Raw genomic sequence first — 14,246 nt, 5'->3', positions numbered from 1 at the left:
TTCTGCTGTAGTACCTAAATTCAGCAAGAGTTTAAGTGACCCTGTGCGTGTGTGCACGTGCACACTCATATTCACACTCAGCCATGCTGCTCCACACACATATTCACACTCAGCCATGCTGCTCCATATTCACAATCACTCATTCTGCTATACACTCACTCATGCTGCCCCACACTCACACTCAGCCATGCTGCCCCACATTTAAGCTCCACACTTACTCACACTTAGCCATGCTGTTCCACACTCACACTCACTCATTCTGCTCCACACTCACACTCGTATGCACCCATGCATAACAGATTTAACTTTATTGCCAAAATTGATTGGTTACTTTCTACAGTACCCACCACATTATCTGTTTCCATATAATCTGCTGCACATTGTGAATATGTAAGATAGTTATGTGAATCACTGAGAATACAGAAAAGCTGTTTGAGGCAGGCTGTCATGGATCACACCAGCACCACCTCAGTGTTGCTCTGCTCTTGGGGATGTGGCTTCATTTGCAGTAGATGCTCTTGTCCAGGTTCTTGTTCTCTGGGTTGTATGTGTGCTGGGAGAAGCAGAAAGCTGCAGCCTGGTCACAGTCACACACGGTAGCCTGGCAGGCATTATTAGAGGCTGTGGGAGGCATTTGGGTTAAAGCATCATTGGATGTTTTTTATAGGAGGATGTGTATTGTGCCCCTGGTGGACAATATTATAGATGTGACACTTTTCATTGTACAAGTAGTTAATGTGTAGAATTTTATACAATGCAAAATGCGTATAAAGACTTAAGTTCTTTCTGTAATCATTTATGTCTGAAACACTTTTCCCGTCTTAGTCCCATGCGCGCACACACACACACACACACACACACTAGGACACGTCTCTTTGTTTGTTACCTGAGCATTCGACCTGAGAAGCAGTGCAGGTGTAGTCATACTGCTTGGTGTATGGCACATCCACCAGGGGGCGACATGCTGGATTCTTCCTGGCGGCCTGGTAGCAGAGGTCATGGGCATTGCAGCACCTGAAGAAGAGTTAAGGAGCATAACCGGAACTAGAAGGTGAAGCAACCAGTGAATTTTGTGGCACCTTTTTTGCCCAATAGTAGTAGGAACAGTGTATTTCTTTACTGCTACTCCAGCCCTCACCGCACCACTTCCTCACTTTCTGAACAAAGAGCTTCACCCTGTAGGGGTGATAAATGACCTGTCCACTCCATCCCTTGGGGTTCCGGAGCCCCCAAAGCCACACCAGCAGCCGTAGTTGTTGTAGAGGAAGGGGTTGACTCCTGGCTGATAGCACTGGATCATGCTTCCAAACTGCCACAGAGCGAAGGGCACCTCGGCGCCAAGGGTGCCGTAGGCTGTGAGGTGGGCAAGAGGGGGGCAACACAGGGTCATCAGTTAAATTAGATGCCCCTCCATCCGCCACAAGTATGCGCCAAAAAGCATGAAGGTCTCCCAGGACCTCAGGAGGAAAGGATCGGCCGGTCTCACCGAAGAGGAGCGCCGCCAGCAGGAGCAGTGTGGCCTTCATGGTGACCCGTGGGGAGATCGCAGCCCTTTGGAGCCAAGCTCTTAAATAGGAGACAACGGAGAGAGGGAGATAAGAGGAACGGGGGGAGTTGGGGTAGCGCTATGGGCGGCTGCTGGACGGGGGGTTGGAGACCTTTCCACAGAGGCCCGTCTGTGACGAGCCCAAGGACCCAGATATGCAATAAGGTGGATGGATGGTATTAAGATACATTTTGCAAACATGCCAGAAGTGAATGCTTTCACAAAACGTCCACACTGGGCCTGCGCCAGGGCAAGTTCCTCACATCAGCCAGTGAGAGAGTGCTCCTCTGATAGCACACACTGTTAATGATTGAAAGCGTCCATTTCACCTTCTTCAGTGTGTGTTAAAATAATTGTTTGCTAACAAAGTCTTGTCTTCATAAATGTCTAACCAGTTACTGTCAGCTCAGGAATGACTGAAAATGAGCAAAAATAAATAAATGCACAAAATGATTCAAATCTTCTGCTCAAGCATGTCAGGAGGGTCTATATTTTTAACTGTTTCCCATTTTATCGAGCAGTACGGTTTTCTTTCTGCAGGATGTAGGTTTCCATGTATCTGAAGAATGTATATCTAAAATAAAAATAACAGTGCCTTCTGGCATGGAAATCCATCACCAAGGGGAAAAGCAAAGAGCTCTCTGCTGAAAAGAGAGAAATTATCGTTGCCCTGCAAAGATCTGATAATTACAAAGTAGCACCAGACCAAAAATCTATGAAGTTTAGGTGCCTGGGAACACTGCAAATCTGACATGAAGAGAACATGTGCCTGTTCCCCCCCATGTACAGTAAGGAGGAAGAATTGAGAGGATCTTGGGGTTACCGGGTTTAAGAAGAAACTGTTAGACAGCACCACCATATCAACAAGCCATCAGGAAGGGCTGCACAGACAAAGCCTTGTTGAGCACAACCTGTACATGGCAGTGCCTGAACTTTGCTAAGCATCTGTAATTTACTGTACAAGGCGAATTGTTTATTTTCAGTAACTCTTGAGGTTTATGTAATCTCCACCTTATCGCTTTTTCCACCAGAAGGACACCAGAGGTTAGGAATACCAGCGGGGCTGGGAGGGCGGTGAGTTTCCCTACCGTAATTCCCATGGTGCAGACACTCGGTATGGTTGACCTGATCTTCTATAAAAGGGCACTGCCCACTCACAGAGCTGTGGGAACCAATCACCTGCGCAGATTCCCACGGGCCTAATCCAATGTTTACCTGACTCCAAGCAAGCACGTGTTGGGGAACATTTTAAACTAGATTTGAGAAAGCACTTCTTTACTAAGCGTGTAGTTAGAGTATGAAACAGTCTTCCTGTGGTGTAAGCTAAAACCTTGGGTTCCTTTAAACCAGAGCTATTTATTGAGTTCTCCCCAAATTAATTTGATGGGCCTAATGTAAATTTTGTTCATTTGGTTCTTATGTTCTACCATGTTGCTGTGCTTCTCGGGGATCATTAAACCTCGTCTCTGCACATGTGTGTATGCTTGCATGCATGTGCTTGTGCAAACATATGTCTTTCCTCATACATCTTCTGGTGGACAATGACCCATGGGAGACACAGGGTGCATGAAACATACCCTGGGAGGGCAAGGTTTTTTTTAATGAAAAAGAGACAAAGGTTCGGGGGTTGGGGGGGGGTCTTCCTTCATCAGGTGGCCACAGGGCGCAGCAGGTGGTGTTTCTTGGCTTCAAAACCCTGAGAAAGGATATATCCCAACCTCTGAGATGTTACCAAAGAGCCAAATGGGTGGCTCAGAGTCAGGGATGCAGAGCACCGGTTCAGTGCTGTGGGCCTCTTTTAGTCTGCAGGATACTATCAGGCTGGCCCTGCCAGGTGTGACCTGAGAGGGGGCAGCTAGAGAGTAGAACCCGGTAAATCCCAGGAAAGCTCAAACCTGGTTCTTGGTGACAGTGTTAGGAAAAGACTGGATGGCTTTAATCTTCCTTTCTTGGACCCCATCCAAAAATGCACCCCAGTGTTGGGCACCGGGGAGCCCCTAATGGTGCTTGGTGGGTATGACCATGAATCCTGTCTGGCCGATGGAGTCTTGCAGCCCATGGAGTCAAACACGTGCATAACCACAGACCAATTACAGTGCCCGGGCTGACCCGTATTCACTACTGAAAGCTCCTTCAATGGGCAGAGCAGCATCACGACTGGACCATGGAGCAATGGTCTGATGAGTTATGTTTTCTGTTACATCATGTAGACACCTGGGTGGAAGTGTGTCCGTTACCTGGGGAAAAGATGGCACCAGGATATACTATGGGAAGAAGGTGAGTTGATGGAAGCAGGGTGATGCTCTCGCTGGGCAATGTTCTGCTGGACAACCTTGGGTTCTGGCTTTCATGTTGATGTCACTTTAACACAAACCACCTACCTAAACCCTGCTGCAGACCAATACATCTCTTCATGGCAATGGTATTACCAATGGCCTCTTTCAGCAGGATAATATACTCTGCCACACTGCAAAAATTCGAGAATGGCTTGACCAACATGAAAAAGGCTTCAAGGTCAACACTTGGCCTCCAAATTCCCCAGATCTCAATCTGATCAAGCATGTGTTGGATATGCTGGACAAATAAATCTGATCGATGGAGGCCCCAATTGGTTAGTTACAAGACTAAAGGATCTTCTGCTAATGCTTTGGTGCCAGATACACCTTCAGGAGTGGAGTCCATGCCCCAACGAGTCAGAGCTGTTTTTGCAGCACAAAGGGGACCTACACAATATTAAGGAGATGGTTTTAAATTTATGGCTGAACAGTGTGTGATATAAATCATGGGGTATTGAATTAGGCATCATTGTTCAGCAGTGGTACCATCTGAACATAGGGACCATCTCAATAGAGCTGGACGTAGGGCTTTCAGACTCCAGGATCACATCAAGTAGCTGCATCTTCTTAATCTCTTCCTCAGATGTACATCGCTGTGCCTGAGTGATCTTGTAGTACCTTTGCAGGATGAACAGCCCAGTGGTACATCTCAATATGATGTTGTATGAGATGTCTTCCACTTTTATGCAGTACAGCAAGGGTTGTTGTTCCCAGGCTTCATTAACCTGATTGGGCAGGTCCTGGGGTCCTGAAAAAGAGTTTGAAGAGGGTGAATCCACTAGAGTCTTCAGGAATTTTCCAGACTGTGAAGAGGAAGTAGGACAGCCAGTTTTGGCCTTCCAGGTAGATGAGGCATCGTTAAGATTAAAATTAACTTTATAGATCCCAGGGGGAAATTCTGGCACAATGCAGAGGTCAAAGCATCTGGCTGAGCATCTAATTGAATCTCTCATTGAGACTGTCTCTTTGGGAATGGTTTATTTTGGTGTGGAGTGGTGGACCTTGAGGAGATTTCTTTCATTAGTCAGGACATAACTACTGCATTTTAGTCTGTTGGGGATGTATTTGGGGATGTCCACACAAGCGAAACATTTGAAGTAATCCTGGGTCATTCCAGAGCAGCACAACCTTGGAGTACCTGGTAGCGTAGTCCATGATGACTAGGATATACTAGTGGCTGTACAGCAGACATGCTCCTGGCCAATGTGTACTTCAATAGTAGGAAGGGCCACCAAGGCACCACATAGTGGCAGATAAGAAGCTGTCCACCGGCAAATTGGGGATTTCTGTCCTTGATGGCAGCACTCATCCCCAGCCAGTGTAAGCAGTCCCAAATCTGATCTTCCCTGTTAGCCAGGAAGCACCATAACTTTGACCAACTACTCCCCCATTGGTCCCACAATGTTCACCATAACAATGGTACTACCAGAATCAGGTAGGGCTGACACAGGACAACCCTGGACTCAATGAACGTGAGGTGGTGAACGGTTCAATCTGGTGGATCCTGCAGACAGCTAGCCAGTTTTTGGGGCTGGATCACAGGCCATGTTTGTTGTGCATGGAAGGGTGGTCCCGGGTCTCTTGGTGGTTCTCTTAAGCATTCTCGGCATCAAGTTTGATGAGGAACAGGTGAGCACTGGATTGGGTCTCCTGGCCTCTCACCAGTCCCAGGGCACAGAGGTAGACTGCAGATGTAGTGAGATCATGCCTATACCTGCAATAATCTCTTGGTCCCATCACTAGGACATATGCACCAGTTGCTACAGCACATCAACATTTTGGGTTCCTTTTGATCTCAGTTTGTGGGTAAGTTGTCTCCCAGACTGTCTAGCTGTAGTAGGAGAGAAGGCATAAGCAACTTGCTTACGCAGGACTTTCTGTTTGACCTTCACAATCTGTATCTACAGCTCTCTTCCTAGCCCAGGTGTTTATCGTGGCTACACATTTTTCAAGGTCTGAAGGAGTTATAAATGGTCTCTTTATCCTGGGCCTTCGTCCAGATCACCAAGATGAAAACCCTCCAAACTTTCTTCATGTTGGCTTCTAGCCTGTCCATCGGTAAGTGTTCCAGTATGTCCTCTATTACTTTGTCAGTATCTATAAGCAGGGAGTCGATTCTGCTGGCAAGCGTTAGACGGCGGACTTGAGAGGCGAGTCAGCAGGTGTAGGCAGGTGGCTAAGCTGAGTCTTTGAAAAGGTGGGACATGGAGTCACCTGCTGTAATGACAAGATCAGCATTCTTCAACCTCGAAATGAGATTTGAATTAAAGTTGGTCTTAATTTCTCACCTGCAGTTTACTTGGCTGAGGCCCATCCTGTGTGTGAGTGTGTTTTCTATCTGAGTCTCTGTTACCTGGCTGGACTCAATGCATCCTGTCTTTCCACCCCTGCGTCACAGTGATGATGGACCCAGACTACAGGTCACTGTCGGGCTTAAGGGATATGATCATCTGCAAGATCCCTAGCAGCTGGCCTCTGCTGGACTATGGAGACTATGGCTGTTACTGTGGAAAGGGAGGCGCTGGGACACCCGTGGATGACTTGGACAGGTCAGGAGTCACAGAGGGAGGATGCTAATAGGAGTGTGTGCTTGTACTTTAAAACAATTTAGCCTGCATTTATTTTGCAGTTTAAAAGGAACTTCATAGTCTGAGGATAATGAAGCCAGCCAGGACTAGGGTACAAAGCTACAGGCCATTACTCCACTGCCTGAGGAGATGAACCAATAATCTTAATACTATCAAACATCATCCTTTTATCCTACAACCACATCCACTCCTGGGCGTGTGTGTTTTCTGGTTACCACCATTGGGATTGATCAGTGTGGCTTCTTCACCGCGATATTTTGTCTGCTAAGCAGAGCTGCACAGCTGAGGGCTCATTCTTTATCTGTCTAGGTGTTGCCAGACCCATGACCACTGCTATGACCAAGCCATGAAGCTTGAGGCCTGCTGGCCTGTCTTGGAAAACCCTTATACCCTACCCTATTCCTACAGCTGTGACAAGGCAAACAAGACTATCACCTGCAAAGGTAAGTGTCTCTGCGGTCATATTAACCTGACAGCTTCCTGTGAGTATGTACACATACAAACACAAACTCACACAGACACTGCTTTACTTTCTTCTCTCTCTGACAGAGTCCAACACTGTCTGCGAGATGTTTATTTGTGAATGCGACAAGCATGCAGCCATGTGCTTTGCTGGGGCGGGCTACAACAAGGAGCACCACAACATGAACCAAGAGCTCTGCAAGTGAGCCAGTCAGCAGCTCCATCTCATCACAGCTTGTATGTCAGTCCTTTTCATGAGACCCTTGCATGCAACCATTGAGCTATAAAGAAATAAATATGCAATGATTCATACAAAAATACAAATGCTGTCATCTGAGTTTGACCTGGAGAAATGTGAGGACACCGTGCAGAGCTCATGCTGTGTCCTCTCTCTCCCTGGATGCTGTATGTATGCTTATGCACAATGTGCTCACTTATTATAAACTATTATGCCAATAAACCATCCTTTACCATCAGGCTAAGCTGATGGACATATTTTACAGTATCAATCAGGCACCTAATCAGGTAGCAAACTTACAAGTTTGAACCCCTATCGAAACCTATCAGTAGGGTTACCTGATGCCCCCAGAAATCCGTTTCCAGCTACAGGCCTGCTGGTCACATTCATTCTTTGATAAAATTTTGCTATCAAGCTAAAACTTTGGGTTCCTTTAAACCAGAGCTATTTTTTGAGTTCTCCCCAAATGAATCTGATGTGCCTAATGTAAATTTTGTTCATTTAGTTCTTATGTTCTACCATGTTGCTGTGCTTCTCAGGGATCATTAAATGCTCGTCTCTGCACATGTGTGTGTGCTTGCATGCATGTGCTTGTGCAAACATATGTCTTCCCTCATACATCTTCTGGTGGACAATGAGCCATGGGAGACACAGGGTGCATGAAACATACCCTGGGAGGGCAAGGTTTTTTTTAATGAAAAAGAGACAAAGGTTCGGGTGGGGGGGGGGTCTTCCTTCATCAGGTGGCCACAGGGCGCTTGGCACTACTGTGTGACAGTCACCTCAGGCTGTTTGTCCTCTTGCCTGCTTAACCCCATCAAGCAGGAAGAATAAGCAACTTAGCGAGCTTACTAAGAATATGCTTTCTGACCTTTTCCTCTGGTTTGGGGATTTAGGAGTTGCTAGCCATGCCCTGGTAGCATTCCTCACCATCGGTTTATAAACTACCTGCCCAAATGCAGTGCATGAGGGAGAGAAGAACCCAGCAAATCGCAAGAAAGCTCATACCTGGTTCTTGGTGACAGTGTTAGGAAAGGGCAGGCTAGCTTTAATCTTCCTTTCTTGGACCCCATCCAAAAATGCACCCCAGTGTTGGGCACCGGGGAGCCCCTAATGGTGCTTGGTGGGTATGACCATGAATCCAGTCTGGCTGATGGAGTCTTGCAGCCTAAGGAGTCAAACACGGGTTCACTGCCCAGCTCTCAGTTTGGATGATAATATTAGCTATTTAGGCTACTGCTTACTCTTAGTGAGGGAGAAGAATGATGTCCATAAGTCTCTGGAAGGTGGCAGAAACTATATTGACTCAAAAGGGGAGGATCCAGTACTACCAGGGCCCTCTGGTAGTCTTGGGATCAATGCCTTTTTCCACACATAGATAATCAGAAAATTTTCCCGATGATTATTTATATACATCATCATTTTTCTGACAGAAATAAATAGGAGTAAAGAGACAAAAGCCTAGCTTAGCCTAGTTCACATACACCAAAACATACACCAACAGCACAAAAGTCGGGGTGAGGGAGCTGAGCAAGGTAACTTTGTAATAACTATAGATTTTATATCGTCCTCTTGTGGTCTCTGAAAGTTATTATACTAGACGCCATTGAATGAATTGGACAGGATATGTATTAGGCATATAATTTAAATGTATCATTTAATACAATGTATAATGTATAATTTTAATGTCAGCTAATTTTAATACATCAATGCCTCAAAAAACATCAATAAAATAACTTGATATATACATTTTTTATTGCAACCCTACCACTGGGTTTGGGTCTTGGCACCCAGCCTGAGGGGATCCTGTCAGTAACCTTTGTTGACGTCTATGATATATACTGATCAGCTATAACATTTATGCCACTGAATGATGACATGAATAACATTGATTATCTTGTCACCATGACACCTATTAAGGTTGCCCTTATAAATTAGGCATGTGAGCAGTCAGTCCTTGAAGTTAATGTGGTGGAAGCAGGAAAAATGGGCAAGCGTAAAGATCTGACCAACTTTGACAAGAGCCATATTGTGATGGCTAGACTGGGTCAGAGCATCTCCAAAACGCCAGGTCTCAATATGCACAGTATGCAGTGGTCTAAGGAAGGCAAAGCAGTGAACTGGTGATGGGGTCATGGGTGCCCAAGGCTCATTGATGTGTGTGGAGTGTGATGTCATGCCCTGCTCGTGCTGATCCTCCTGTGTGCTCCCCTTGCTACCTTGTGTGGAATCCTCGTGCTACCAGCTGTTTCGAGTCATGTGGATTGTTGTTATGTCCTTAAGTCTGCGTTAGAGTTTGTTTCCCCAGTCCAGTCATTAACATCTTAATGTCAGTCCTGTGTGTTGCTCAGTGTTCCTAATTGTATTCTTCGAATAAATCCCTTGTTTAGTTGACCCCACGGCTTCTGTGACGAGTGAAGCCAAGCCCGTCTGGTGTGATCCCACAGGAGACCTACTGTAGCAGAAATTGCTGGTAAAATTAACACTGGCTATGATAGAATGATGTCAGAACACATGAGCATCACGACTGGACCATGGAGCAATGGTCTGATGAGTTATGTTTTCTGTTACATCATGTAGACAGCTGGGTGGAAGTGTGTCCGTTACCTGGGGAAAAGATGGCACCAGGATATACTATGGGAAGAAGGCGAGTTGATGGAGGTAGGGTGATGCTCTCGCTGGGCAATGTTCTGCTGGACAACCTTGGGTTCTGGCTTTCATGTTGATGTCACTTTAACACATACCACCTACCTAAACCCTGCTGCAGACCAATACATCCCTTCATGGCAAAGGTATTACCAATGGCCTCTTTCAGCAGGATAATGTACTCTGCCACACTGCAAAAATTCGAGAATGGCTTGACCAACATGAAAAAGAGTTCAAGGTCAACACTTGGCCTCCAAATTCCCCAGATCTCAATCGGATCAAGCATGTGTTGGATATGCTGGAAAAATAAATCTGATCCATGGAGGCCCCAATTGGTTAGTGTCACGCCCAGCCCTGCATTCCTCATGTGTGCCACGCCCCTAATTACCCATGTGTGGAATCTGTGCTTCTCTCAAGCTGTTTTGTGTTTCTTAATTAGTTTCTTAGTATTTAAGTCCGTGTCTTACCTTTCCTTGCCAGACTTATCATTAATGTTCGCTAAGTTCGTGTCTTGTTAGTCTTGAGCTTAGTTTTCATTGTCATTCGCTGGTCTGCTCCCTTTTGTTGTTTTAAACCTCATTAAAACCCCTTACTTTGCTGATCCTCATCTCCTACCCATTATTCCTCGCCTCCTCCCTGGACGTGAACGTGACAGTTAGTTACAAGACTAAAGGATCTTCTGCTAGTGCCTTGGTGCCAGATACACCTTCAAAGGTCTTGTGGAGTCCATCCCCCCAATGAGTCAGAGCTGTTTTTGCAGCACAAAGGGGACCTACACAATATTAAGGAGATGGTTTTAAATTTATGGCTGAACAGTGTGTGATATAAATCATGGGGTACTGAATTAGGCAACATTGTTCAGCAGTGGTACCATCTCAACATAGGGACCATCTCAATAGAGCTGGATGTAGGGCTTTCAGACTCCTGGATCACATGAAGTAGCTGCATCTTCTTAATCTCTTCCTCAGATGTACATCGCTGTGCCTGAGTGATCTTGTAGTACCTTTGCAGGATGAACATCTCAATATGATGTTGTATGAGATGTCTTCCACTTTTATGCAGTACAGCAAGGGTTGTTGTTCCCAGGCTTCCTTAACCTGATTGGGCAGGTCGTGGGGTCCTGAAAAAGAGTTTGAAGAGGGTGAATCCACTAGAGGCTTCAGGAATTTTCCAGACTGTGAAGAGGAAGAAGGACAGCCAGTTTTGGCCTTCCAGGTAGATGAGGCATCATTAAGATTAAAATTAACTTTATAGATCCCAGGGGGAAATTCTGGCACAATGCAGAGATCAAAGCATCTGTCAGAGCATCTAATTGAATCTCTCATTGAGACTGTCTCTTTGGGAATGGTTTATTTTGGTGTGTAGTGGTGGACCTTGAGGAGATTTCTTTCATTAGTCAGGACATAACTACTGCGTTCTAGTCTGTTGGGGATGTATTTGGGGATGTCCACACAGCCGAAACATTTGAAGTAATCCTGGGTCATTCCAGAGCAGCACAACCTTGGAGTACCTGGTAGCGTAGTCCATGATGACTAGGATATACTAGTGGCTGTACAGCAGACATGCTCCAGGCCAATGTGTACTTCAATAGTAGGAAGGGCCACCAAGGCACCACATAGTGGCAGATAAGAAGCTGTCCATCGGCAAATGGGGGATTTCTGTCCTTGATGGCAGCACTCATCCCCAGCCAGTGTAAGCAGTCCCAAATTTGATCTTCCCTGTTAGCCAGGAAGCACCATAACTTTGACCAACTACTCCCCCATTGGTCCCACAATGTTCACCATAACAATGGTACTACCAGAATCAGGTAGGGCTGACATAGGGCAACCCTGGACTCAATGAACGTGAGGTAGTGAACTGTTCAATCTGGTGGATCCTGCAGACAGCTAGCCAGTTTTTGGGGCTGGATCACAGGCCATGTTTGTTGTGCATGGAAGGGTGGTCCCAGGTCTCTTGGTGGTTCACTTAAGCATTCTCGGCATCAAGATGAGGAACAGGTGAGCACTGGATTGGGTCTCCTGGCCTCTCACCAGTCCCAGGGCACAGAGGAGGACTGCAGATGTAGTGATATCATGCTTATACCGGCAATAATCTCTTGGTCCCATCACTGGGACATATGCACCAGTTGCTACATCAGATCAACATTTTGGGTTCCTTTAGATCTCAGTTTGTGGGTAAGTTGTCTCCCAGACTGTCTAGCTGTAGTAGAAGAGCATAAGCAACTTGCTTACGCAGGACTTTCTGTTTGACCTTCACAATCTGTATCTACAGCTCTCTTCCTAGCCCAGGTGTTTATCGCGGCCACACATTTTTCAAGGTCTGAAGGAGTTATAAATGGTCTCTTTATCCTGGGCCTTCATCCAGATCACCAAGATGAAAACCCTCCAAACTTTCTTCATGTTGGCTTCTAGCCTGTCCATCGGTAAGTGTTCCAGTATGTCCTCTATTACTTTGTCAGTATCTATAAGCAGGGAGTCGATTCTGCTGGCAAGCGTTAGACAGCGGACTTGAGAGGCGAGTCAGCAGGTTTAGGCAAGTGGCTAAGCTGAGTCTTTGAAAAGGTGGGACATGGAGTCACCTGCTGCAATGACAAGATCAGCATTCTTCAACCTTGAAATGATATTTGAATTAAAGTTGGTCTTAATTTCTCACCTGCAGTTTACTTGGCTGAGGCCCATCCTGTGTGTAAGTGTGTTTTCTATCTGAGTCTTTGTTACCTGGCTGGACTGAATGCATCCTGTCTTTCCACCCCTGCGTCACAGTGATGATGGACCCAGACTACAGGTCACTGTTGGGCTTAAGGGATATGATCATCTGCACGATCCCTAGCAGCTGGCCTCTGCTGGACTATGGAGACTATGGCTGTTACTGTGGAAAGGGAGGCGCTGGGACAGCCGTGGATGACTTGGACAGGTCAGGAGTCACAGAGGGAGGATGCTAATAGGAGTGTGTGCTTGTACTTTAAAACAATTTAGCCTGCATTTATTTTGCAGTTTAAAGGGAACTTCATAGTCTGAGGATACTGAAGCCAGCCAGGACTAGGGTACAAAGCTACAGGCCATTACTCCACTGCCTGAGGAGATGAACCAATAATTTTAATACCATCAAACATCATCCTTTTATCCTACAACCACATCCACTCCTGGGCGTGTGTGTTTTCTGGTTACCACCATTGGGATTGATCAGTGTGGCTTCTTCACAGCGATATTTTGTCTGCTGAGCAGAGCTGCACAGCTGAGGGCTCATTCTTTATCTGTCTAGGTGTTGCCAGACCCATGACCACTGCTATCACCAAGCCAAGAACCTTGAGGCCTGCTGGCCTGTTTTGGAAAACCCTTATACCCTACCCTATTCCTACAGCTGTGACAAGGCAAACAAGACTATCACCTGCAAAGGTAAGTGTCTCTGTCGTCATATTAACCTGACAGCTTCCTGTGAGTATGTACACATACAAACACAAACTCACACAGACACTGCTTTACTTTCTTCTCTCTCTGACAGAGTCCAACACTGTCTGCGAGATGTTTGTTTGTGAATGTGACAAGCATGCAGCCATGTGCTTCGCTGGGGCGGGCTACAACAAGGAGCACCACAACATGAACCAAGAGCTCTGCAAGTGAGCCAGTCAGCAGCTCCATCTCATCACAGCTTGTATGTCAGTCCTTTTCATGAGACCCTTGCATGCAACCATTGAGCTATAAAGAAATAAATATGCAATGATTCATACAAAAATACAAATGCTGTCATCTGAGTTTGACCTGGAGAAATGTGAGGACACCGTGCAGAGCTCATGCTGTGTCCTCTCTCTCCCTGGATGCTGTATGTATGCTTATGCACAATGTGCTCACTTATTATAAACTATTATGCCAATAAACCATCCTTTACCATCAGGCTAAGCTGATGGACATATTTTACAGTATCAATCAGGCACCTAATCAGGTAGCAAACTTGCAAGTTTGAACCCCTATCGAAACCTATCAGTAGGGTTACCTGATGCCCCCAGAAATCCGTTTCTGGCTACAGGCCTGCTGGTCACATTCATTCTTTGGTAAAATCTTGCTCTGGCAATTTCCCAAAAATTCACCAGCCAGCTGGAAGATATAATCTTCTTAGGTCGGCCCTGGGCTTCCATCCAGATCATGTCCTCCTAAGGAATGTCCAGATCATTCCTTGGGAGGTGACCAGGTGGCTTCCTCATGCCGAACAATCTCAGCTGACTGTGCACGATCCGAAGATGAATGGTTCCACATCTCATAACTCCTCCCTCTTTCCATGAGCACCTGCTCTAAAACCTTTAATGCACAGACTTTTGCCTCTGCAACTGACTGTGCTGCAGCCCATCTAGCCTACTGCTACTTTTCAGTTGCAAATCTTGCCCCAAAGGCTTCTTTAGCTTGGCAGTTTCCATCATCACAGGTGTCTATTAGTAG

General features: G+C 46.1%; 3 protein-coding genes across 3 annotated transcripts; 2 read left to right on the top strand and 1 right to left on the bottom strand.

Moving 5' to 3' along the window:
* Positions 1-318: 318 nt before the first annotated feature.
* On the bottom strand, positions 319-1,529 carry LOC111839332 (phospholipase A2-like). The gene is made up of 4 exons (XM_023803144.2): positions 1,487-1,529; positions 1,197-1,353; positions 887-1,014; positions 319-621 (listed from the first exon to the last, which is right to left on the bottom strand). The coding sequence occupies exons 1-4, from the start codon at positions 1,524-1,526 to the stop codon at positions 500-502; spliced, it is 447 nt and encodes a 148-aa protein (XP_023658912.1). The 5' UTR covers positions 1,527-1,529; the 3' UTR covers positions 319-499.
* Positions 1,530-5,815: 4,286 nt separating this feature from the next.
* Positions 5,816-7,646, top strand: LOC111839311 (phospholipase A2-like). The gene is made up of 4 exons (XM_023803101.2): positions 5,816-5,940; positions 6,281-6,431; positions 6,780-6,913; positions 7,020-7,646. The coding sequence occupies exons 1-4, from the start codon at positions 5,853-5,855 to the stop codon at positions 7,136-7,138; spliced, it is 492 nt and encodes a 163-aa protein (XP_023658869.2). The 5' UTR covers positions 5,816-5,852; the 3' UTR covers positions 7,139-7,646.
* A 2,868-nt stretch (positions 7,647-10,514) lies between these two features.
* On the top strand, positions 10,515-13,695 carry LOC140587695 (phospholipase A2-like). Its single transcript, XM_072709235.1, has 6 exons — positions 10,515-10,530; positions 10,903-11,031; positions 12,181-12,238; positions 12,579-12,729; positions 13,078-13,211; positions 13,318-13,695. Exons 3-6 carry the CDS (start codon positions 12,190-12,192, stop codon positions 13,434-13,436), a joined length of 453 nt encoding a protein of 150 aa, XP_072565336.1. The 5' UTR covers positions 10,515-10,530; positions 10,903-11,031; positions 12,181-12,189; the 3' UTR covers positions 13,437-13,695.
* Positions 13,696-14,246: the final 551 nt, after the last annotated feature.

This window comes from Paramormyrops kingsleyae, chromosome 2 (assembly GCF_048594095.1).
Source record: "Paramormyrops kingsleyae isolate MSU_618 chromosome 2, PKINGS_0.4, whole genome shotgun sequence".
Taxonomy (NCBI): domain Eukaryota; kingdom Metazoa; phylum Chordata; class Actinopteri; order Osteoglossiformes; family Mormyridae; genus Paramormyrops; species Paramormyrops kingsleyae.
Note: the sequence above shows the minus strand (reverse complement) of the source record. Positions and strands in the feature narration are given on the sequence as shown.